This window comes from Coturnix japonica, chromosome Z, assembly GCF_001577835.2.
Source record: "Coturnix japonica isolate 7356 chromosome Z, Coturnix japonica 2.1, whole genome shotgun sequence".
Taxonomy (NCBI): domain Eukaryota; kingdom Metazoa; phylum Chordata; class Aves; order Galliformes; family Phasianidae; genus Coturnix; species Coturnix japonica.
The window spans coordinates 30,360,677-30,383,633 of record NC_029547.1 but is presented as its reverse complement, the minus strand read 5'-3'; the positions used below and the strand labels follow the sequence as shown (position 1 = coordinate 30,383,633).

The following is a 22,957-nucleotide window of genomic DNA, read 5'->3' as shown; positions in this document are numbered from 1 at the left end:
ATCCCTTCCAACTCAAATAATTCTAAGGTTCCATAAATCCTGGGTGTTTGTTTTTTTTTTTTTTTCTTCTCTATTCATTGAGATGCTATGAAAAAAAAAAAAAAAAAGCCCAAAAAGGCAAATGAAAGTCTCTGGTTTTGCAAAGCTGTAGGCTGAGTTTGCATTTAAGATTAAATTCTGCCAAACACTTGAATAACTGAAACTTCACAAAGGATTTGTACTTGTTTTATTTCGTGAAACACATTAAAAATTGCTTCTTAATCTAGGATATCTATACAAAATTCAGAATATGTAGAGTGCCCTTTTAAACTCAAGCAACATCTTTCAAATGTACAAAAACATTACATAGAAACACTTGTTAATCAAAGCAAAAGTAAATGGATGCCATTTTTCAACAGTTCAAAACAGTCTCTAAACCAGTGCAAATCTTATTGCATTACAGAAAACTTTCCAACTCAGTAAATTCATAATTTATTCACACCACATCCTTTCGTCCTCATCACAATACAGTTAATTTTAAGCTCCTGAAAGGAGTTTAATGTGCTTCTAAAAACAGCCAACAGTCCCTTTTATTTGCACCACAGGCTGATGCAGACTGAAAGACAGAAAGGGAAAAAAAAACCAATGGATTCCTCTCCTCACATGCATGATATACAGTGCAGTATAAAACTGAACTGGAGTTCCATTCAGAACTCGAGTCTCAAGCTCTAGAAGTTATAAGGTTGTCTCACTGGTTTTGTAGAAAGGGTCAGTGAGGAAAAGCTGATACAAAGAAGGCACCTTGGAGATTTTATTAGTTGGAACTGAAACTGTGAATGAGATACCCAGCTTAACGCTTCATTAAATGAAGTTCTCTGCACTGAAGTAGCTGTTCAGTCAACTTTGAGAACTTTTGCATTTTGAAATGAGAAACCATTGGGTGAATTTTTCACTGACTTAAATTTTAACAAATCAATCCAGCATATATCCTGAAAATGTGCCTCTATGTTGCAGCTATTGAAACAGAGTAGTAAATTCAAGGACAAGCATATTCTTTTATCTGCAATACAAACAGCCATTAATTCACAGTTAAAGTGGAATAAAATTACTCATGAGTCAAAAGTAGCTTGAGCTCAACCGATATGAAATTCCACCAGTAATAAGTTTATTTGCAAGGTGAAGGAGCTCAGTTTTAAAATATATAAACACAATACTTTCTATTCAAATGGTATTAGCTAAGTTTTGTTTATATAAAATGTGAAGACAGTAATATATAGAGATGTTTGTAGTAACATGTGAAAGCTGGTACCTATTACTGTGCCATATCAGTACAGATACAGATATGTATCAGCCTCCTACACATACCGGGCTTTGAAAGCTGTATATTGGTAATGTGCTAGAATATATTCAAAACAACTAAAGAAACATTTTGGCACTTTGGAATCCTGATTTTAAACCTTTAAGGTCCCTATTTCTTGTTTTAATTCTGCAAAAAAAAAAGAATAGATGTTTTGATAGAAGCAGACAACTACTGACATCTGGGTGAAAGGTGTAAAATATCTTCCCAATGTAACTGACAGCAATTCAGCATTCTTAGGGCAAGGGAACTTCTCCTTGTAAGATTCGCTATTGCAATGAAAACTTTCCAACTTCTTGGGCTCACCTGAAATTCTATTAAGTGTTTGCTCCTGCAGATGTTAGCAGTTTGATTTGCACCCTCATTCTGAACAAACACTGCAGGTTCTGAATGTAATGCTTATATACAACTGCTTTCTTCAAGTTCTTATGTATGAACTCCAAAGTACATGCAAAAGAACCATGTCCTCCTTAACATTAGCTGTTCAGATACATGCCAGACTAGAGAGAATTTTCAGAGGCAAAGGTTTTATAAAAGAGCAAAATACAAGTATTTCTGTTTACACTGAGAGGCAACAACACCTCTGTCCTGCTGCTTCATGCATTATGTATTCAGATAACTTTGCAATGCGAGGAGTATCTGTGAAATTACTCAAAAGCATCTGTTGGTAATTAAGTCATTACCAGGAAGTTCATTTCCACTATTGATAACTGCAGAGAAAAATGTATTCTGCCTTTATTTGATTCATTTTCAGAGGGACCAAAGTGTTTTCCAATTAATTTCATTAATTTTCCAATGATATTAATGCAGGAACAGGAAGTGCCATCACGTATCAGAGAGAAAGCAACTCAGCAGCAAACCTTCACTTCCCAGTTCTATTTTTATTTATTTATTTTTTTGTGAACACTGTTTTTGTGGTTTTATTCTCTTGAAGAAGCATCACCTTATCTTAAAACTAATTGAAGAAGAAGAAAAAAAAACAGTTTAAAAAATTCAGTTGTTCTTCATTTGAGCTACGGTTTTCATTAAAGAACGAGCTGAATAGTTAGCTATCAAAAAAACAGGCATTTCATTATAAAAAGTGCTCACTTTTGCCTCTATATCTATGTTAGATGAGTTAATTTCAGTAGGCACTTCATGACTTCAAGTAATTCCAAGCAGCACTTCCACCATTCTGAAATTCAGGCACAAAACAGAGGAACAGAAGCTAATTTGTAGCGTACAGAAACATCAGTACACAGAAGCGTATCAGAGGAAGTTAAACCCACTGGAAGGATGACCTAAAATCTTGCAGCAATCCTTTTTCCTCAGCACTGTCATTTTTTCTGCTCTAGTTTAGTCATGTACCCATGTGAAGTCTAACAGTTAGCACTAGATGCTGTGACATGATCTACTTTGGCTGTTCCTACAGTACTACTGCCCAATTAATTGCCCCGTTTTCAGCAAAAGGTGAGAAGGCTGTTATACAATGAAGGTGATCTGCACGCTACTGTTACTTATTATTATCTTATTTGCAATGGGGTAGAAGTAATTTGAAGGTCACCAGTTACATTAAAAAGCACTTAAAGGATACACTTTCTTTGCAATTTAATGAGCTTGGAGTATTTAACCATCACTAAAAATTGCCTCCTTGTACATTGTGTCACAATCATAAGGTTTATCTAATGAACATTCAACATCATGTTTAAGATCAGTACGAAAATACAAAGTTTTCCTTTTTTATATATGGAATTACTAAAAATGTTTGGAAGGATATGCTTTAGAGACTTAGTCTTTTTAAAAAGAAGGAACCATGCATGTAAATTATATAAAAGGAGGAGAGGGTAAAATATCAAGAATTAGGCTCAGCTCTTCCACTGAGCTGGAGGTCTGAAATCTTCAAGCAAAAGTGTGCATAAAACCCAAAGAATAAAGATCAAAAAAAGAAAAGTTGTGTTTTCTGCTTTCAATTGTTGAAATACCGCAACATTTTAATTAGGAGAAAATCTGTCCAGGCAATACCCCTATACTGACTCAGGACCAGCACTTTCAGACTAATTGCAAGGAATCACTGTCATAAACAGCGTGAATCCTTCGTTTCAGTCTTATGAGAAAAGTAAAAGTCGCTTTTTTTGTTTCAGCCAGAACCTCCCTCATCATTTTCAAGAATAACATCCTTTAAGAAAGACTGGCATGAAGTGAACACATTCACGCTAAGATAGAACTACAGTTTTAGCTGTGCTCCTTTAACATGCTACAAATCCTTCTGTTCTTTCTCCAGGAACAACTATGTGAGAAAAACCCATCAATAAATTTCAGGGGTGAGGGGGGGAGTAAAAAAATAAATAAATAAAAAAAGGCATAATTCCTGCCATATTTCTCAAGTAACAAACAAATTTAAAATACAGAGCTGTGTTCAGCCTCTTGTGTTCCAAACATATGACCACTGTTGTCAACTGGGTATGTGAGGTGAGGAATCATCTAATAGAAGCAAGCTGAAGATGGATTTGCCTTTTTAGATCAGTCATTCAAGCAATTCATTTACATGTAGTCACACCTTGAAGACCAAATTTATAAATAAATTTTAATTGAAATATTAAATTTGGACTATCAGTGCAAAACAGTCATTAACCCACAGGCTAGCATGAAACCATGGGGGAAGGGAATGAAGAATTCAACAGACACGAGTTTTCAAAGCATACCTGCATGCAGCATAAAGCATGTTTTGAGACAAGGTCTGTTTGACATACCTTCTCTCAATCCCATTGTCTTCTAAGCTTCTTATCTAACTTGTAGAAAGCCATCAACTTCTGAGCTGCTTAGTGTAGGAGCCTAAAATTCTTTTGCAGAAAACAGCCATGTGTTCATAGGATCCTCAATTTGTTTGATAGACAAGACAGGAAAACTGGGAAGTTACTAAGTTTTACATCCATAGGCACACATTATGAAAAGGTCACTCAAAGACCATTTTGAATACTAATTGGAACAAGAGTAAGGACAAGGGTAGCAATTTTAGGTACTGTGATCTGTTAGAAGCAACTGCATTGCAATTTCCAATCCAAGGACTCAAATATTTACATTCATACATATATACTGCACAACAATGCAAAAGATCCCCTTTAAGTAAAGGTCATTTTAAAGAAGTACAGAAGGACCTAAGCATTCTGTGTCAGGAAAGGTCTTTCATTAAAATACACAAATATTGATAGCCCTTAGGAAACTCACCAACTGTAGTCTCCTATTTAATTATCACCTTTCTGAACAAGTTGATATTGAAGGGGCAAAGATTTAAGGAAAAGAAAGGAAAAACATACACAGGAAAAAAAATTCAGATAAATCACTGAAACCAACTCACCCTATCAATACATTTTACAAACATTTTAACATACTTTACACAGTGTCTCATGAGATGAAAGACAAGGTTATATGCTGTAGTTCCATGAAATTACTGTGACAAATTGCTCAATTATCACCTTTTATGATTCAATAGCATGTATATATATATATATATATATATCCCCATACTCCTTGTTTGTTCACCTGCTTTTGTCTTGCTGACATTTAGCATGTGGTTTCCTCATTTTTATATTAAAGGTGCTCCAAAGTACTTCCGACAACACTCAACTCTGCTGCTTGGTGGTGCATCTATTTTCTGCATCCTTTCAAGAACATCTTTTGGTAAGTTTTTATGTGCAAGTCTATACTCACTATCAAAGACCTCTGAAATACAAAGAGCATTATTAAAATTATTTAAGGAACCATGTACAGCATGCAATATTTTTCCTATAAAAAGACTTATGTTCATTTTTACAGAATAAAAAAAAAAAAAATAGGATAACTGAACTAGCTACTGGTTTTTTTTTTCCAAAAAAGATCCTTTCAAAGAAACTAGAAAGCATTTTCAGGCTGAAACAGCAAAAAGCATTGTAGTGAAAGCACAATGTGCAAGGTGCTCTCCTGATTCCAAGACACTTCATGTCTCATGGTTGTGAGTGAGTCTCATTGCTTGCATGTTGCCAAATAAATGTTAGAGGACAGCAGGATGGGATGGGCAAGCAACTACCTAGAAGACACCAACCTAATGCAAGACATGTGAGTTGGGAAAAAATAATAAGCAACATTGGGAGCAAGTTCTTAGTCTTGAAGTAACACCTCAAGATAAAGGTTGTTTAAAATAATTTAATACTTGTTTCATGGAATCAAAAATCATTACAGCTGGAAAAGACTTTTAAGATCATCAACCATCCACCTACCACCAATCTTGCCCACTACGTTCATAATTACTACATCTACCCTTAAACACCTCCAGGGATGGTAATTCCACCACCTCCCTGAGCAGCCTGTTCCAATGGTTAACCACTCCTCCCAAGAAAAAACACTTTCTAACATCCAACCTGAATCTCTCCTGGCAGAACTTAAGGTGACAGAGCCTCTGGTCCTATTGCTACTTACCCAGAAGAAGAGATCAAAATCCACCTCACCACAACCTCTTTTCAAGTGTGTAAGGTCTCCCCTGAGCCTCCTCATCTCAATAACAATTCCAGTTCTCTCAGTCACACCCCATTAAGACTTATGTTTCAGACTCCTCATCAGCTTTGCTGCCCTTCTCTAAACACACTCCAGGGTCTTGATGTCTTTCTTGCAGTCAGGGGCCCAAAACTGAACACAGTATTCAAGGTGTGGCCTCACCAGTGCTGAGTACAAGCAGACAGTCACTTCCCTGCTCCAACTGGCTGCACTATTTCTGATAGCAAGTCAGGAAGCTGCTGGCCATCCTGGCCACCTGGGCACACTGCTGGCTCATGTTCAGCTGCCTGTCAGCTAACACCCTCAGGCTCCTCTCCTCTGTGCAGCCTTCCAGCCACTCTGCCCCAAATCTGTAGCACTGCAAGGCACAATCATTTAATCAAAGCCAAAATTAATAGCCCCACATAGACTAAATTTTCAGAAAAGCGAAACCTACTTCAAGACTGACAGCACAGCACTTTTCTTTAAAATGCAGCAAATGGAAAGCTACTTAGACATACAGATGTCAATTTTCCTCACCAGCTTTCATTTGGAGTATTCAAATAAGTTCTACACATACCACATATACTACAAAATTCACAGTATTTTTCACTTACCAATGTCAATGTTCTCTCTTCCAAGAGATACCAACGACAGGAAAAGAATTTCTCTGTAAAAACTCCTAGGAAATATATTGAAAAGTAAATAAAAGAACTTGCTGACTGTTTTCAGTATAAAAAGTCACTGTCGAAGACATTAATCTTCCTCTATATAGTTTCTGCAGCTGTTCTTTTAATCATGCTTGTGAAGAATGCATGTGATCCACATGAATATTAGCTGGAGCTTTTCTGAAGCCTAAATATTTGCCATTTGGTTATGAAGTTGTATTAACCATGGACCAGTAGTTACACTGGCTCTGAAAATCTCCCTTCCAAACACTTCTTAAAGCCTCCAGAAAAACAAGAGATGCAGAATCAAGCATCAGCTATTTCAGTTAACTCATTGCTGAGGATGAAATACACAGAACTTATTTCACAGATCAGCTATACTTTTTTTGTTGTTGTTTGTTTCAGAAAGTAAAGCTTTCTCTCAGAAGGGGTACTATCAAGTTGGGTATTAATCTTGTGAAAGATTCTCCTTTAGGCAGCACAGTCTCGTTTGTTTTCAGTAACTACAAACCACAGAAGCAAAGATTAATTGAATGTAATAGATTCCTGAACACGCTTTGGAAATTACATACTCCAGACTATGCTTTTGTATGAAGCCCTTTTTGAATTACTGCACAGATGGCAAAGGCAGAGTGTCTCACTTCACTTGGGACCATTCTACTAGCCACTTCTACAAGTCGGCAAAACTTCTGTAGCTAAATCTAGATAATTAGGAGACTATTCTAGATTAAGCAACAGCATACTGCACTTACCAAAATCCACAAGGTACCTGTGTTTTGTTTGTTTTGGTTTGTTTTTTTTTAATTCTATTTTAAAAAGCTCATTTTCATTAAACAGTTATATTTACTCATTTCTTATGTTCTTATGGAATTCTGTGTGAAAAGTGTATGGTCTGACCTTTATCTTTGACTGGCAAAAAAAGTAAGAAGAGATTTTCACTTTACCTCTGTCGTTTTACATCTGGTTTAACTTTCTGTAGAAGGAGATGGATTGGTTTAACAACGTTATTATGTTGAATACTCAGTTTAATGTTCTCCAACAAAGTGTTTGTTGCCTGCTGATCTTCTGCCACTGTAGAGGGTTTCTTTTCAGAAGAATCTGATTAAATAAAGCAGTTTAGATTCTTAGACACCTACTGCTGTGACTTGTTGCTTACACTGCAAATACAATAACATCATCAGTATTAATATGTTGTAATATGTTGTTGTTGTTGTTTTTTTTTTAATAATGACTCATGAGAAAAGAAAATCCAATTACTAGCAAAAAAATAAGGTTATTGATTATGGAGTAACCACATGGCATGTAAATGAAATGTAGTATAAACCTGGAGCCACAAGTATGCTGACCTGACTTTGGCATGTATCATGTTTTTCTAAACACACTCTGTGAAGATGCTGCAATATGACTGTCTTTCTTTCAGCCCATTTTAAACAAGCTTTTTGCTTCTTTATTTAATTATTTGCTCAAATACACATACATACACATCTTCATTCTCAGCTGTGAACTTCAGGGATGCTTTCCATATATTAAACTCAAAAAAATATGCTTTGTGAAAGTTAAAGAAAATACATATTATGCTATATTCCCAACTAGTTTTCTGATCAGTCTAATTTCATTTAGGTTACTTTGGACAAATGCCTTTTCATTACCTCAAAACCAAAACTTGCAAGCTGCTATGGAAATTACTATGAAAACATGCTAAAAATGCACAGATTTAAAAAACTGAGAAGATGGATTAGAAGTCAGGTTAGCAAAAGTATTTTTACTGAATTTTTACTTGTAACACTTGGTTTACTTACTGAGATTTCTCCAGGATATATACAGAGGCTCCCCTGGCTCTTGGTGAAGGTTGATATTGTCCCACAGAAGCTGGATGTACACTAGCTTGCTATCTTGAGCAAGAGATGTCAAAGGAAGCTATAAACATGAGGAAAGGGAAGAAGAACAAAAGCATACACTTACTGTGTAAATCTGTTCTTGTACTCATTTTGCAAACAATCAAATGAAAGTATTTCATTACTCTTGAATCCAACAAACACAAAAACTTATGTCTTCTAAGAAGAAACCGCATTTACCAGGAGCAAGGTAGAACAATATTTTTTAGTTTAGCTGGACACATGAAGATTGTTTAGTTTTCTACGAATATTTTCAGAATATATGTGGCTATGAATCCTAAATTATTTTTTGCACGTCAAATATGTTACTCTATTTGTATTTCTTACTATAATACATCTTAGTGTCTTTTAATTCAAGTAAGACTCAGTAAGCATATTTATGTGCTGATCATTCCAATAACTAGGAATTCCACTTGCATTGATGTATCAATCATTTATTTCCATTACAAAATATGTGGGACTGAAAACAGTAGCTCCACAATTGTTTTAGAAAATTAAGAGCCTCAGGAACCAATAATGCATTAGTGATTAGTGATACAAGAATACTAATACACAATACGAGAGAACACCTATACAAAAATTAGTAGACAAAAAAACACATCAGCAATGTATGAATTTAAATCAGTAATCACAATTTCATATCTTGTATTGTGATTTTCCCTGCTAATACATCTATTATTCCAAATGCTTTAGATTTTATTGGTATTGGACTTCAGCTCCATTTTTTTAAAAATTGCTACAAGGTGGTTTGAGGAAATTGAAGAGCAAAATCTTAAAATCAGGGTGCTTGTAAGTAGATATGAGATCACTAGTAGTTCATCACAAGAGCTGTATACAAATACCCACAGAATCTGGGTATTTGATCAAACATATCTGAAAATATCTGTTTCTTTAAATGGGAAAAGCATCAATTATTTAGTTCCATTTATGTAGTGATGAAATTCCCCGTGTGAATAGGGAAAATTATTAACAGAAAAGAACAAAGAATCTTGCCTATTAACTTTAAAAATATACATGCCAAAGCACAGGATCCACAACATGCACACTGCGACATATTGTAAACAAAGATCTCCAAAAGCACACATTTTATGCCTTTAGTTAATCCTATCCTTTCGTTTGTTCTTTTTCTCTCCTATTAAAAACTGCAACATATAATTCATTACATTCAACCTACTCCTAAAGGACTTACCTACTTTTCTGAATCAATCTCACACATTTAAGGTATTGTAACAGCTAGAGATCTAAACAGAGAAAGTCACTAACCTGCATTCCATCATTACAATGTTCAGATGTTAGAATAAGTCCAGGTAAATTGCTAGGTAGATCCAACCTTCGGAAATACCAAACTAAGTTCCAGAAGATTATGGGATGTTGATTGATGAATTTGGATGTATGAATTACTTGTTCTCCCTCGTTTTCCAATAAAGATTCAAGCTCCTTACGCAGTACCAAAGGGCTCAAGTAGGGTACAGATACAGGGAGAGGATTAGGTCTTTTAATTAAAGGATCCTAAAAACAAAACAAAAAGAATAAGTACACAACATCTTTTATTTTACAAAAATCACAGAATTTTCTGACCAGAAATTTACTTCAGAATTACTTTCCCTGAAAATCCCCCATTGTAACATTCATTTTGACATTTGGAAGAAGCCTCTGGAAATACTGAACATACACCAGCAGCATCAGCAGTTTTGACTGTTGAGGTGTGTCTTATCTCTCTACAGCACTATCACTTAAGCTCATTTGCTTTCTCTTATATGAAAAAGATAAAATGCTGATTTGTTATAACTTGTCTCTGACTACGGTTTCAAGCTGCCTAAGCTTGTACTAAGCCAGTGGCAAATGGATATAGCAGAAAAATATTTAATTATGTCATGCACGGTACTTAAATCAACAGTACATGTTAAGGAAGCCTCTTGCCTATAAAAAGTACTGAGAGGAGGAATTAAGCTTCAGTTGAAAAAAAATAATGTAATACTCTGAATAAGCCTCCTACTTTTTTCCAGCCAGCCCATCAAGTAAGTCTACTAGAATATACAGGAGAAGGGTAAGTAAAAGCAGGAAAGCCTGCTGTGTTGTCTACACTATGTGTTTAGTCTTCTGTACTAGTTGAGTTATTTTTAAAACAACTTTCCAGACTTAGAAAGACAAAAAGTAGCACTGTAGTAGTTCTGACAAAGAGAAGACATTATACTATATTTACAGTTCTTCAAATTCTTTTAAACAAATTGAGCCAGGAAGACAACACAATTTGTCATAAGAACATGAAAATACACTTGACAACTTTTGTTCCCAAAAGAGGCAACAACGCTAGCAGCAGACCATTATTCATTTAAAACTCACTGTAGTCAGCATTTTCTTGTCAACTCAGCACGTGACTTTGAAACTTACCACAACTTCTTGCAGACTATTTGGAAGACTAACTGTTGAAATGCCATGTGATGGTCTCTGGGAAAGATCAATGTTTTGCAGCGGACCTCCAACACTGTGGCTTCGAGTTAAAGACACTCCCCTTTTTGGTGGATTATTGGCAGATGTCTTGATGGTTCTGGGATCTTTGCTCTGTTCTTCTGCAGCTTCACTGTTTCAATTTTAGAAGAGAGCATGCTAGTGTGAACCATTTAATATTCCATTAGCAACAAGAAAAAGCAGAGAATGGCAATCATGTAAGTGCATGGAACCAAGCTTCTCTATCAAAAAGGAATTTGTTCAGTTTGTGTAGCATACAAACATGAAGATTCAAGCTCTATTTCTGCAGAGAGTAGCATTCCTAAGAGGTACTCATTTACAGGAAAAGACTCACATCATATTGGTAAAAGTACACTTAAATCACAGAAAAAGGAATAAGAGGAAACAATCAAGTTGCAGTTGAATTTTTCCACCGTGTATGGTGCTTAAGCCAATTTTCTCTAGAAATAGAAATAGACTAAGAATCCTTCTCTACCCACCTCTGCTCAGTCGTGGAGCTAGTTTCTTCGGCTATAGTATGGCTGGACTGTGGGTGATCGGAAAAACTGATCAAGTCAGTAACAGCTGGACTGGACAACAGCTTCTTCTCCAGTAGATCCGTGGTTAATTGAGTATTACTACTTTGTAAACTATCTCCTGAGGTACTTTGCTTCAGGAAAAAGCTAAATTAAAACATGAATGGGACATGAGGGGAAACAGGCTAAGATAAAAACACAGATTCATTTAAATTACTATTTTCAACATTTACTTTCAAAAGGTAGCAAAAATCAAGATGAACAACATTTAAAAGCTTGACAAGGTGACACAATCTTCATTCTCTTCTCTCCATGGCAACTCAGACAGGGAGAACTAATGAAAGAACAGAGAAATTGTATCCACAAAATAAGAAATCCGACCCTATACTCTAAGGATATATAGTGGCAAGGGAACTTAGTTTGTAATGGTTCTCAATCAGTAACAATATATCAAAACCAGATGTATCAATAAAAACAGCTGCCACTGTAACATAACTTCAGAGAGTAGGGGATTGTGTCTGACATGGACACAAGAAAACAGCAACAAGATCTTGTATTGCAAGTGCATTCTGAGTACACACAGTAGCAATATGTGTTTCAGCAGTGAAGAAACAAAATGAAAACAGACTTACTACTACTCAGCAATAAAGATTACAAGGAAAATATCAAGTCTGGTAGAAAAATACCACCACTTCTCTTTCGATTATTCTACTAAATGAGCAACAGTTTACACAGTTTATAATTTCCTTCAGTACAGTCACAACTGTTGTACAGTTACATTCCTAAAAATACCTAGACAAAAATACTGGAAAATATAACAAAAATACTTTTGTGAAAAAACATAACTACACACAGGTGAAAAGGCAGAAAACCAACATCTGTGAAGCTCACTAACCTTGCAGAGCCACGTAGGTCTTTAAACTCAATGTTAAGTAAAGGCAAGAAAATATTTTTACAGAAAGGACAGGTGGTGTTCAAGTTTGAATCATCTGCTGTCCATCCAGCCATAATTTCTTCATCATAAACCAAAGCACCACAAGCTCTACACTGAGAGCAGCTTGACATCAAAACCTAAAACAGGAAGAAAGGAAGGAAGATTATCATTCTTCTTTTAGGATTCCGTTAAAATTGCCTATGTTGGCTAAGCATTTACATGAGTTTCACTGAACCCCAGAATGGTTTAGACTGGAAGGGCCCTTAAAGATCACCCAGTCCCAAGCCCCTTATCACAATCACATTTGCCATCTACTAGATCACATTATCCAAAACCTCATCCAACCTGGCCTTCAGCATCTCCAGAGATGGGGAATCCACGGCTTCTTTTGAGGAACCTGTTTCAGTGCCTCAACTCTGAGTAAAAACTTTCCTCCTAATTACTAATCTAAATCACCTCTCTTCAGAGTTTAAAACCATTCCTCCTTGTTCTATTACTACAGTGTAAAAAGTTTCTCTCTCTCCTGTTTATAAGCTCCTCCCCTTAAGTACAAGAAGTCAGCAATGAGGTCTCCCTACAGCTTACTCTCCTCCAGGCTGAGTAAGTCCAGCTCCCTCAACCTGGAATGTGCTGGCTTTGCAAGCTGGATAAGAGAGACAATGAGCTGGGGAAAAACAGCCCAGTAGTTGATAAACTATGGCAGAAGGATGGGAATCATGGGGAATTATGTTAAATCTAAGCCAGCTGTTAGGGGAATAGAACAGCAGGAAAATCACTCCTTCCCTGAATCCCTTGGGGCAAGGAAAATTATTTTATGGACAGAAGGAATTGAGAAAAGCATTCCCAAGGATTTAGTGGTCAGCACAGCCCATAAATAGTTTGAATGCATTAAATTATTATTGCCAATCTGGCTGCAGCTGAGCTGCAATATCTATTTGTATTACAGTAATCCCAGATTCCTGTACACAGTGGAACACATCTGGAAATAAGGTCTATTGTATGCTGATTTAGAACATCTATAAATTAAAAATATATAAATTATAAAATATATAAATTGCATATCTGTGTTTCCACAAAAGTAAAAATTAGTAAGAAACCTCTGTGATGGAAAAAACAAGAATGCTAGTTCTTACCTTATGAAGGTCTTATATCTAAACTAGATTGAGGTCTGGAGAAAAGATGCTCAAAAATATTACTGTAGTAGCTGAGAAACGATTTATAGTAGCTCTTTTACAGGTTTCTCCTTTCTTCTTTGTTTCATTTGCACAGGAAGTAACAAAAAACACCACCAAACACAATGTAACACCTCTTAGATCAATAGGAACATTTTTCTTTTACTATTCTATACTTATACGATTATATTTTTATACTATATCTTACTATGCTATTACTACGTAAGGTAGTATCTTACATAAAGTGCTGAGGCATGGGGATCAAACATGAAAGATGATTACATGGGGCCTAAAGAAAACAACACTACAGAAAAAATGGCCAAGGCAAATGAAGTGAACAGCACCTAAATATCTGAACTCTGAAAGCTGTGGATTCCCCATCCCCGGAGGTGTTCAAGGCCAGGTTGGATGGGGCCCTGGGCAGCCTGGTCTAGTATTAAATGGGGAGGTTGGCCATCCTGCCTGTGGTGGTGGGGATTTGAAGATTCATGATCCTTGAGGTCCCTTCTAACCCAAGCCACACTTTGATTCTGTTAACTATCTTCACTTTGACCCTAAAGTTTTTTTCTTGCTTCTGCCCTTCAGATTTTTTCTCCCCTTCATTCTAATGAAGTAGAATGAGTGGATAAAGGGGTTTAGAGATATGTAGAGACAACCCACCACAATTACCTTGTACAAATAAATAATTTTCTTAAAGTAAAAAAAAAAAAAAAGCTTGAAAGGAAAAGGAGTCCTGTTTTCATACTATCTTCTGCTGCACATCAAGTTTTAACCTTTATCTAAATTATCTCTTCTCCCTACATGAGAGATACACAAAAACACTTGAAACACTTTTTTAGAATTGTTGACACATCAAGCCCCTCTGCAGAAGAAACACGCAAAAAATGTTACAATGAAAAATTCAACCACAATCCAATTGAACAGATAATTAATTCACATAATCGTATCAAGTAATTGTATCTTTTATAAATGAATGTATTAATGTTACCTCCATTGCATAGTTCTGGAAAATGCTGGATAAACTAGTATTATGAGAAGAGCTGAGCTCTGACTTCTCAGAATCTGGAACTTTCATACTTCTTGGGAATGAAACTTCACCTGTACAGAAAAGAGTAGTTCAGGTCTCCACTCAAGAAAAGAAAGGAACAATTCCAAAACAGAACTTCTATACAGCCAAAACAGAAACAGGTACCAGATCTCAAAAGAAGTGTGTAGCTCTATAACTTTACTGGAATTGCAACAAACAATGATATTAATGCGATTAACATTTCAAGTTTATTTTTGTCTAATAATATGGGACAGAGATATGAGAAGATATGAGAAAAAAGCAACAGTGAATAAAATCTGAAAATACAAAGAACAGCAAAGGGCAGGTAAGACTGCTCAATATACAGAATCTAGAAAAGGCATTCAGCATTTCTTGAACAATGCATTTGTATGCAGATAACAAACGGAAGCACAGTGCCAGGTGAGATGCACAGTACCACATATGCCAGTACTGTGATTAAGTATTCCCCGGCTAATATTGTCATAAAACTAATATATTTTCTTCATTAAGGCTAGGGTTCAGGGTTATGAGCTTTGATTAGAAGGGGAAAAACATCTGGAATATCAAAATTAAATGGATGGAATCTGTTTCATGAAGCATAACCACCAGCATTACTTTAAGTAACAATCTCCTGACTAAAATCACTACTAGAGCCACCTTGAAGAAGGTTCCTTTACTTCTTCAGATAAAATTTGTGAACAAATTTACATTCCCTGGACAGCTGAAACAGTTTGTTAGTTCTTACTACCTTCTCAGCAAACTGGGATTAGAAAATTGGTCTTCAGACTTAACATTCCTAACAGATTTTGCTACAAAGGGACGTCTATGACAAACCCTCTTCCTCTCTTAATGCACGTGTAATTGATCATACTTATATCATTAAATTACAACAGAAATAGCTAAACCAAACATGAAGGTGCTTCTGCAAAACACTTCTTTTTGCAGATTAAGAGTCAAATCTGAATTGAAAATGATTAGATCTAATTCAACGAGTTTGGGGTCTGACAAAAAAAACAGTTTATCTTATAGACATGGATTTGTCAATTATTTACCTTCAAATCAAGTCTGCATCCAGTAACTCCTATTCCACATCAATGCTGATGGCTTTGCCTCCACTAATTATGTAACTATTTGCAGTTCTTGAATATAGAGGAAGTATTTTACAGTTAAGTCCCTGTATTTTGTATCGACATTTTATATATTCAGCAAAGAGAAGCATCTGCTATTTGCTACTGCAAGGGAACAGTATTTATGAAATAGATAAAAAGTCTGTGCTTATTTTAAGACCTTGAAATAAGTTCAGTTTATGCTAACACAGCTTCTGTTTTCAATGATTTCAGACATAACAGTTTCACTCAACTGTTATATTAATAAACAGATTTTGGGGGGGGCGGGGAGGAAATTCACCTGCATTGTAATGTTGCCTTCCTGCTTCTCCACTGCTACTGCTGCTGCCAAGACTAGTAGTACTTTGTGCAAGCTCATTTGCAATTAGTCCTGGGATTCCAGCTCTCGATGACAGATTATCTCCTAAAATACTGTCTTCAAAACCAGCAGGGAAGTTAAAGTCTCCTGGACTGTTTTCTTCCTTTAACATTAAAAAAGAAAAATCAGCATTTTTTAGGTTAATTTAATTCCATCTTTATCTTCACCAATAACTAAATGATTATTATTTTTACACAAAAGATACATGCAGACAATCTCATTGGACAAAACAGAAAAAAAAAAAAAATAATTTAAACTTCTTCGTTACAGGAGAAACAAGGAAAGAAAAAAAAACCCACACAGAATAAAGGAAAATGCAACAAATTAAGGCAATTTTGACATTCCCTTGAAAAAATTTCTAAGGAATAAGGTCAACATAACAAAAAAGGACACTGAAGAAAACCAAGGGCGTGATTTAAAAAAAACAAAACAAAACCCAAACAAATAAAAGACCTTTGAAAAGAACCAGTCAGTATTTATTATTATCAGAAAAATATAGGCAATAGCTGGTCAAAAAAGGGGAAGAAATGTGTTTTTTTACTTAGTATAAAAGACCATATTAGCAACATCAGATAAATCTGTTTCAAGTAGAAATAAATCTACACAGCTATTTCCTTCCCATTTATTAAACAGATGGGAAAATAGAGGCAGAATTTGAAAAAGGAAACAAGGCACTGTCTTAATGGCCTCCAGAGAGAATACAAATCCTCAGAGAGCAAAGCACCAGATAAAGGAGTTAACCAGATCAAACAGAAGTCTTTCTAAAGACAGAAAAGTACATCTGGAAGTACAGTAATAAGATGTATTAGGAAAGGATTACATTATAATATCCATCTTCTCTTACATTTGTGTCACTATGCTCTAAAATGTTTTAAATTTAAAAAGACTCTTCATTAAGTGTGCTCACACAGGAACTTCAACATTTCATTACCAAATTCCTGAAGAGTGTATTTACTACTTTTTGTATTTATTGTGTACCCCGGAGGCGCAGTGGTAGGAATGCCGCGTTGCAACACCGGAGGCCCTGGGTTCGAATCCCCCCTGTGGCACAAGTGGTAGAAGTGCCGCTCTGCTACACAGAGGCTCGAATCCCGGGGGGTTGGACTCGATGATCTCTAAGGTCCCTTCCAACCTGCACGAGACTATGATACTATGATGATACTACAGATCAAGCTGTCTTTTATTGCATTTAGCTTTAGGATACGACAAACTGACTTCTTAGGTTTGTGGAATTCAATTTTTCACTTATTTGGTTGTTTTTTGTTGTTTGTTTTTTTGTTTTTTTTTTTTTAAAGCAACATTAGATTACATCTTGTTGTTCTTATTGGTGTTCCTTTGAAAATAAATAAATCTAAAAGTGTAGGAAATAAAGAAATGTTGAGAATGTAACATGTTGAGTTGTGAGTTCACCACAACAAAAACATTTAATTTTCTTTCAACTGAAAACATTTTCAGTGCCAGCAGAAAACTCCAACACAAATATGTTCTTTAAATTTAGCTAACAACATTCATCACTTAATAAAAATACACAATGCTGTGGAGCTATCTTCTGGGCACAGAAGTTAGCACTCTTAGTTTTGTCTACTGAAAGTTTTCATTTTTGAAAAATACTTGCCTCATCATCTGAGTAGTTATATACTGAAGTTACAGCTCCCCACATCTTGCTGGCCACATTGGCAGCCTGTTTCATGCCTGATTTTAGAACATCCATTTTTGGTCCAGACAATATATTGTCTAACTTCAGATTAGATAAAGTTGTTACAACTGATCCTAAGGAGCCATGTGGAGAAGAACGACCCAGTCCTGTCAAAGACGAAGATCGCTCCTTTTGGACTCGTGGATGCATCTGTTGTTTTGGTCGTCCAGTAAATGTTTTGGATCTAGAGACAGAAGGACTTTTGCGATTTTCATATGACTCGAGGGGTGGTGGGATGGGATCCAAAGGCAGGCTTGACCTCCTTTCCTGGCTGTGACTAAGTGTACCAGAAGCTTCTGTTTCCCTGTCTGGCTTGTGCAGTTCCATGCTGGGAAACTTACTACTCACTGGGCTCTTGAGATTCATATAGTTCTCAATTTCATCTGCCAAATTGCGTGCTACAACTGGTGACACCAGCTTTTCTTCAGCTTTCGGGAGTCTTCGTTGGATACTGTCAGTAGCCAGCAAAGATAAAGGATCCAAGCCTACTTCAACATCTTCCCTTTCAATAGGCTTAACCACCCCATAAAAGCTATTCCTTTTAGTAGTTGCATCTTTGGATTCCACTTTCTGGTTTTTGGACTCAGCTACCTGTTCAGTTTTCATGTCCTCTGCCATAGTCACATTTTCATTTCTTCCATTCTCAAGATGTTCCTGCCCTTCCCCAGGTTCCTCCAGCACAGGTGAAGTTCTATGCTCCAATTCCCAATCACTATCAGAAACACGACTCCAAGTGCCATTTTTGCTAGACACTTGTTGATCAACAGCATTATCAAAGCTGTGGGATTTACTTGTATTACATGGTGAAGTGTTGGCCCCAGATAAAGCTGCTGTTAAAATCTTGGCATCCTCTCCCATCATTATTGCAATTTCTTTGGAATGCAAGTCCAAGCTCCCTTTTTTCAACAGCATTCCTGCTTTGCTCTCACTGCTGAAACTGCAGCTTCTCTCCGAAAACAGTTTCTGCCTCTTCTGTCCTTTCTCACTTGTTTTCTTAGGAGGAACATCACCAAAGACTGCATCTTCAACTGAATCCTGAGTGATGGACAGTAGGTTTGAACCAGTTTCTAAAAGAGAAATGGCATTAATATGGTATCCATAACCATCAAAACTGTTGCCTTCTGAAATCATCCAGCATTTCTACTGAGAAGACAGTGGGCAACACAATCTCAAGGTCCCATTAGAAAGCTAAACTGGTATTAACATGCTATTTTAGTGGCTGCAAAGGTACCTTGCAGATCAAAAATCATCTTATCTTTTGACTCTTTGAAGCTTTTTCTAGCTTCTACCTCTTTTCCTGTGCTGTCTCCCCAGCAGACAGTAGGTAATACTTCAGTGAAGGGAAGTACAATTATAATTGTGTGTTCTAATTTATTTTTTCCACAGAGCTATCTTCACAGATTCATACATCAAACCCCATACTTTATTCTGAAGAAAAGTATAATATACAGGCACAACAAAGTAGCACAGTTTTGTTTATGATAGAAATACATGGAACAACATTAAATTCAGCATGCATAAGATATTTACTAATTCTGAAAACAATCCGGGCAAGATGTCCTTAGAAAGCTAGGCTAGGTAAGCAAAAAATTTTTACTTCTAAGGATCTCCATAAGGAAAGTAATCCTACTATATTAGGATTTCAATAGAGCACTAGATGCATCACGTCCACTGCTTGAGAATATTTGAGTGTCCTACTAATGCTGCTGCTTCTTCTCATAACTGTCATAAAGTTTCTGGGTAATGTCTTGTCTAAGACTCAACTCTCTGATATCAAACTAAATGCTGACAACCCTCTTAAAAACTCCTGCTGTTCTGCACCTGACCAGTGAATCATGAGCAAAGACGCAGGAGCAGAGCTTTCTTTTGGTTTTTAATTTTCCTTTCATTTCCTTCCTCTCCCAACTGGCCAGTTTGGTGGGGATGAGTTTTCTTTACTACACTGCCTTAGTCAAAGACAGGCATAAAAATGGGGAGCAGGGGAAGAGTCCCAAGATTTGTCTGTCATATATGCATTAGTCTTCCTCATTAAAAACCACCAGGTAAGTAAATAAATCTTGTGTGTCACTAAGATATGTATTGATCCCAGATTATACACTGGCAGCATAAGACACTGGATATATGTAACTTGTCCAAGGTCACCAACCTTCAGGAGACCAAAAGTCAAAAGTAGTTCTAGTTCTCCTGTTTTTCTAGCACATTACTTAAATACTGTCTGCAGGGGACAGGAAAGATCTTTAGTTCAATCTACAGAACACTACTGGTTTTCAACATTAATATCCACAAATTATTTTAAAAATCATCAAGAAAGGATGATAGTGGAAAGTAAATATTGTGTAAGACATTTGTACTTTTATTAGAAATATTTTTTTAGTAGCACCGAAGATGTTGCAAAACAGTATAGCACAACAAGCTCAAAACTTCAGCAAGTTCTGTTTCAGCCAGTGACTCACCACCACTGTTTTTCCTTCCACTGCAATCAAAAATGCCAGATGGAACTTTCACAATACTGTTACCCCAAACAGGCGGATCTGTTGGACTATGAACTTCTATATTTAGCTGTTTTTTCTCATCAGATTCCTCATTGCAAACCTCTAAAAGAAAGATAACGTGAATTTTAGTTAACTAAACCGAACAACTCCATGTACACTGTTACAGAAAACAAACACTCTGTTTTGCCATACAGTTACAATCTTAAAGGTCAGTCCTACCAGTGGGCAGCATTTTCTGGGAGCAGTATCTTGGAAGACAACATTACAGCGTATGACAAAGAGTGTGTGGCTGTTCATGAGGCTATAGCTTGTGCCAATTTCTTCCCTTGGTGTTTTTCCAACAAATCAAAGCAGAGTAGCAGTTCTCAGTTTTTCATTAAAGACTGTTTGTCTAATGATAATATCAGAAGCTCTAACTGACATTAAGGATTTATTAACACAAATATGAAACAGACTCAGTAACAAAATAACAAAACCACAGAAAAATTAAGGACAAAACCTGGGGAAAGGTGATTTTCATATTTTCTTCAGTGGGAGTTTGTAGAGTTAGTAGTGCCTTTTATTAGGCCTACTGGTGCAGCCTAAAAAGTGGTCAAGAGCTCAAATACACAAAGGAGAAAAACAGAATACAAATTACCATATGATTTAGCACCTCTCCATTTTTTTCATCTATACTACATTAGTCACATAAAAGATTATTTTTAACTACATGTGCTCCACTGCTATTGTCTAGTGCACAGCACATATCCAGCAGATTCCATGATGGTTTTGGTAACACTATGAGTTAAAAACATTAGTTATTTGTGGCAGACTCATGGATGAAGAAAATATATTAAAAACATCATCAGTATAAACATGCATACTTAACCTCCTATTAGTTCTTCAGCTTTAGAAGAAAGGTCTTTTTCTACTTGTGTTTCCGTTGCATGAAGACTATCTCCATTGTCCCTTAGCAGCTCATCTTTAGATCCATAGCCCTGGTCTGACTGACCGCCTGTTCAAAGGAATAAAAATACGAGCCTCAGATTAGTTTTTCCTTGCTGAATTTTTCAACAGGAAAATAAAAACTGACATTAATTTATTTCATGTTCTACCCTGCCAGAAATGTTCAGAATAAGAATCACCAAAATGCTTAATCTGTGCACAGATCTACTTGGTGATAGTGAAAACAGATATGAGTAGACTATGCAGTTCAATCTTCTTTTTCTAATTTACATAATATTACTTTTAAACTGAATAAGCATTATTTCTCCAGGAGCAGTAGAGTTACTTATTTTAACACATGGTATCTTCCTTCATTCCTTTCCCCTCTCATTACTACAGAATTTTTCATAGCTGGGCAGCCTACATTCTCATGTACATCTACAAAAGAAATTTACACACATACAACTGTAATTAAATCAACTCCTAGCAATGAATACACCCCTAAAAACAACTCTACTGCAAACTGTGCTATGTTTTTGCAGTATGTACAAATTACAGAAAACAACAGGAAAAAAAAAAAAAGTAAAAAACTAAGCTTTTAAAACATTCTGTTCTTCTGTGGTACCAGTCATATTTGGCACCTCTAACTCATTCTTTTATGAAATAATATAGTCCAAAAAAAAGCTACCACGGGAAATAATTAAAAAAGACTCATTCTTTGTTTGCTTTCACTGAAAGTGCTACTGCATATGCAAAAAATACACAAATATTATAAGAGACATATTCTGCAGCAGCATGTTAAGAAAGATTATTTATACACCTCAGAGTACCTATATATATGTACATGACAGTATTTGGAAAGATCAAAGTAAGTTACTGGGTACAAAATGTAAGTTAATGGTACAAAAGGTATTAGAAGATTCCATAAAAAATTCAATGATTGATGTAATTTATCTATATGTATTATTGCTGTTAATTTTTCCAACATAGAGCAAATGCAGAAATGTGTAGCCACCAATTATCACATTTGACTACTATGCAAAATAACCTTTTATACACAAAAGCTATTTCTGTTATTCTTTGGTCCTTATTTTCCCTCTATTCTCAGCGATGTTAGTCTCTCTGCATTTCACTGAAGTGAAAATACCCTATCAATAAATGGGCAAATTACCTGCAGAAGTAACAGCCAAGGGTAGAATTAATGTACATGTGCATCCAAGGCTTCACACCATGTAAGTCTGCACCCCACACCATGATAGTCAAGGACAAATGCAGCACCCAAGAGACAGCAAAGAGCAAAAAGCAGAGCAACAAAGGGCAGAGAGAAGGAGAGTTCAGTAATGTAGGCAGCCATATCAGATGAAGTTCAGGAATCAGACACCAAGTTCTCTTCAAAGAGATATCAATAACATGAAGAGTGTGCAAGAACTATTTGTACAGTAAGTTTTGAGGTAAAAATAGAAAGAAAGTTTAGTTGAGACTGCGCATAGATAGCATGTAATGAGCAGCAGTTGCTAAAAATCACAGATTTTTATCTCAAGTTGTTACTTTCTGTGTACTCTTTCCAATTAAGTTTAACCACCTGCACACTGCACTCAGGGATAAGTTTTTCTCCAGCTTATCAACTGTCTTTCCATTTACACAGCATGCCTCCTAAGGACTGTATGTCAGGAATTCTAATCATTTATATATTTATTCCCAAAGTAGGCAAACTCTGGTGAGAAACTCAGTCATGGCCTTTAAAAGCATGGTTTACTATGACCTACCATAACATACTAATACTAAAAATGACAGACCACCTCATCTTATCATTTAGGAACAACATTTCAAAGCACTAG

General features: G+C 36.0%; 1 protein-coding gene across 5 annotated transcripts in view; it reads right to left on the bottom strand.

Annotated features, from left to right (window-relative positions):
- Positions 1–203: 203 nt before the first annotated feature.
- DENND4C (DENN domain containing 4C) overlaps positions 204–22,957 on the bottom strand; it is a 69,661-nt gene continuing 46,907 nt past the window's right edge. For all 5 annotated transcript variants that reach the window (XM_015849060.2, XM_015849061.1, XM_032441213.1 and 2 more), the window contains 13 exons: positions 21,064–21,189; positions 20,157–20,297; positions 17,623–18,770; positions 15,930–16,110; positions 14,463–14,572; positions 12,264–12,439; positions 11,333–11,515; positions 10,776–10,965; positions 9,648–9,893; positions 8,289–8,406; positions 7,434–7,587; positions 6,439–6,503; positions 204–5,035 (listed from right to left, as the gene is read on the bottom strand). In XM_015849060.2, coding sequence (XP_015704546.1) covers positions 4,899–5,035; positions 6,439–6,503; positions 7,434–7,587; positions 8,289–8,406; positions 9,648–9,893; positions 10,776–10,965; positions 11,333–11,515; positions 12,264–12,439; positions 14,463–14,572; positions 15,930–16,110; positions 17,623–18,770; positions 20,157–20,297; positions 21,064–21,189 — 2,975 coding nt within the window. In that variant the 3' untranslated portion in view covers positions 204–4,898. The remainder of the gene's footprint in view (positions 5,036–6,438; positions 6,504–7,433; positions 7,588–8,288; positions 8,407–9,647; positions 9,894–10,775; positions 10,966–11,332; positions 11,516–12,263; positions 12,440–14,462; positions 14,573–15,929; positions 16,111–17,622; positions 18,771–20,156; positions 20,298–21,063; positions 21,190–22,957) is intronic.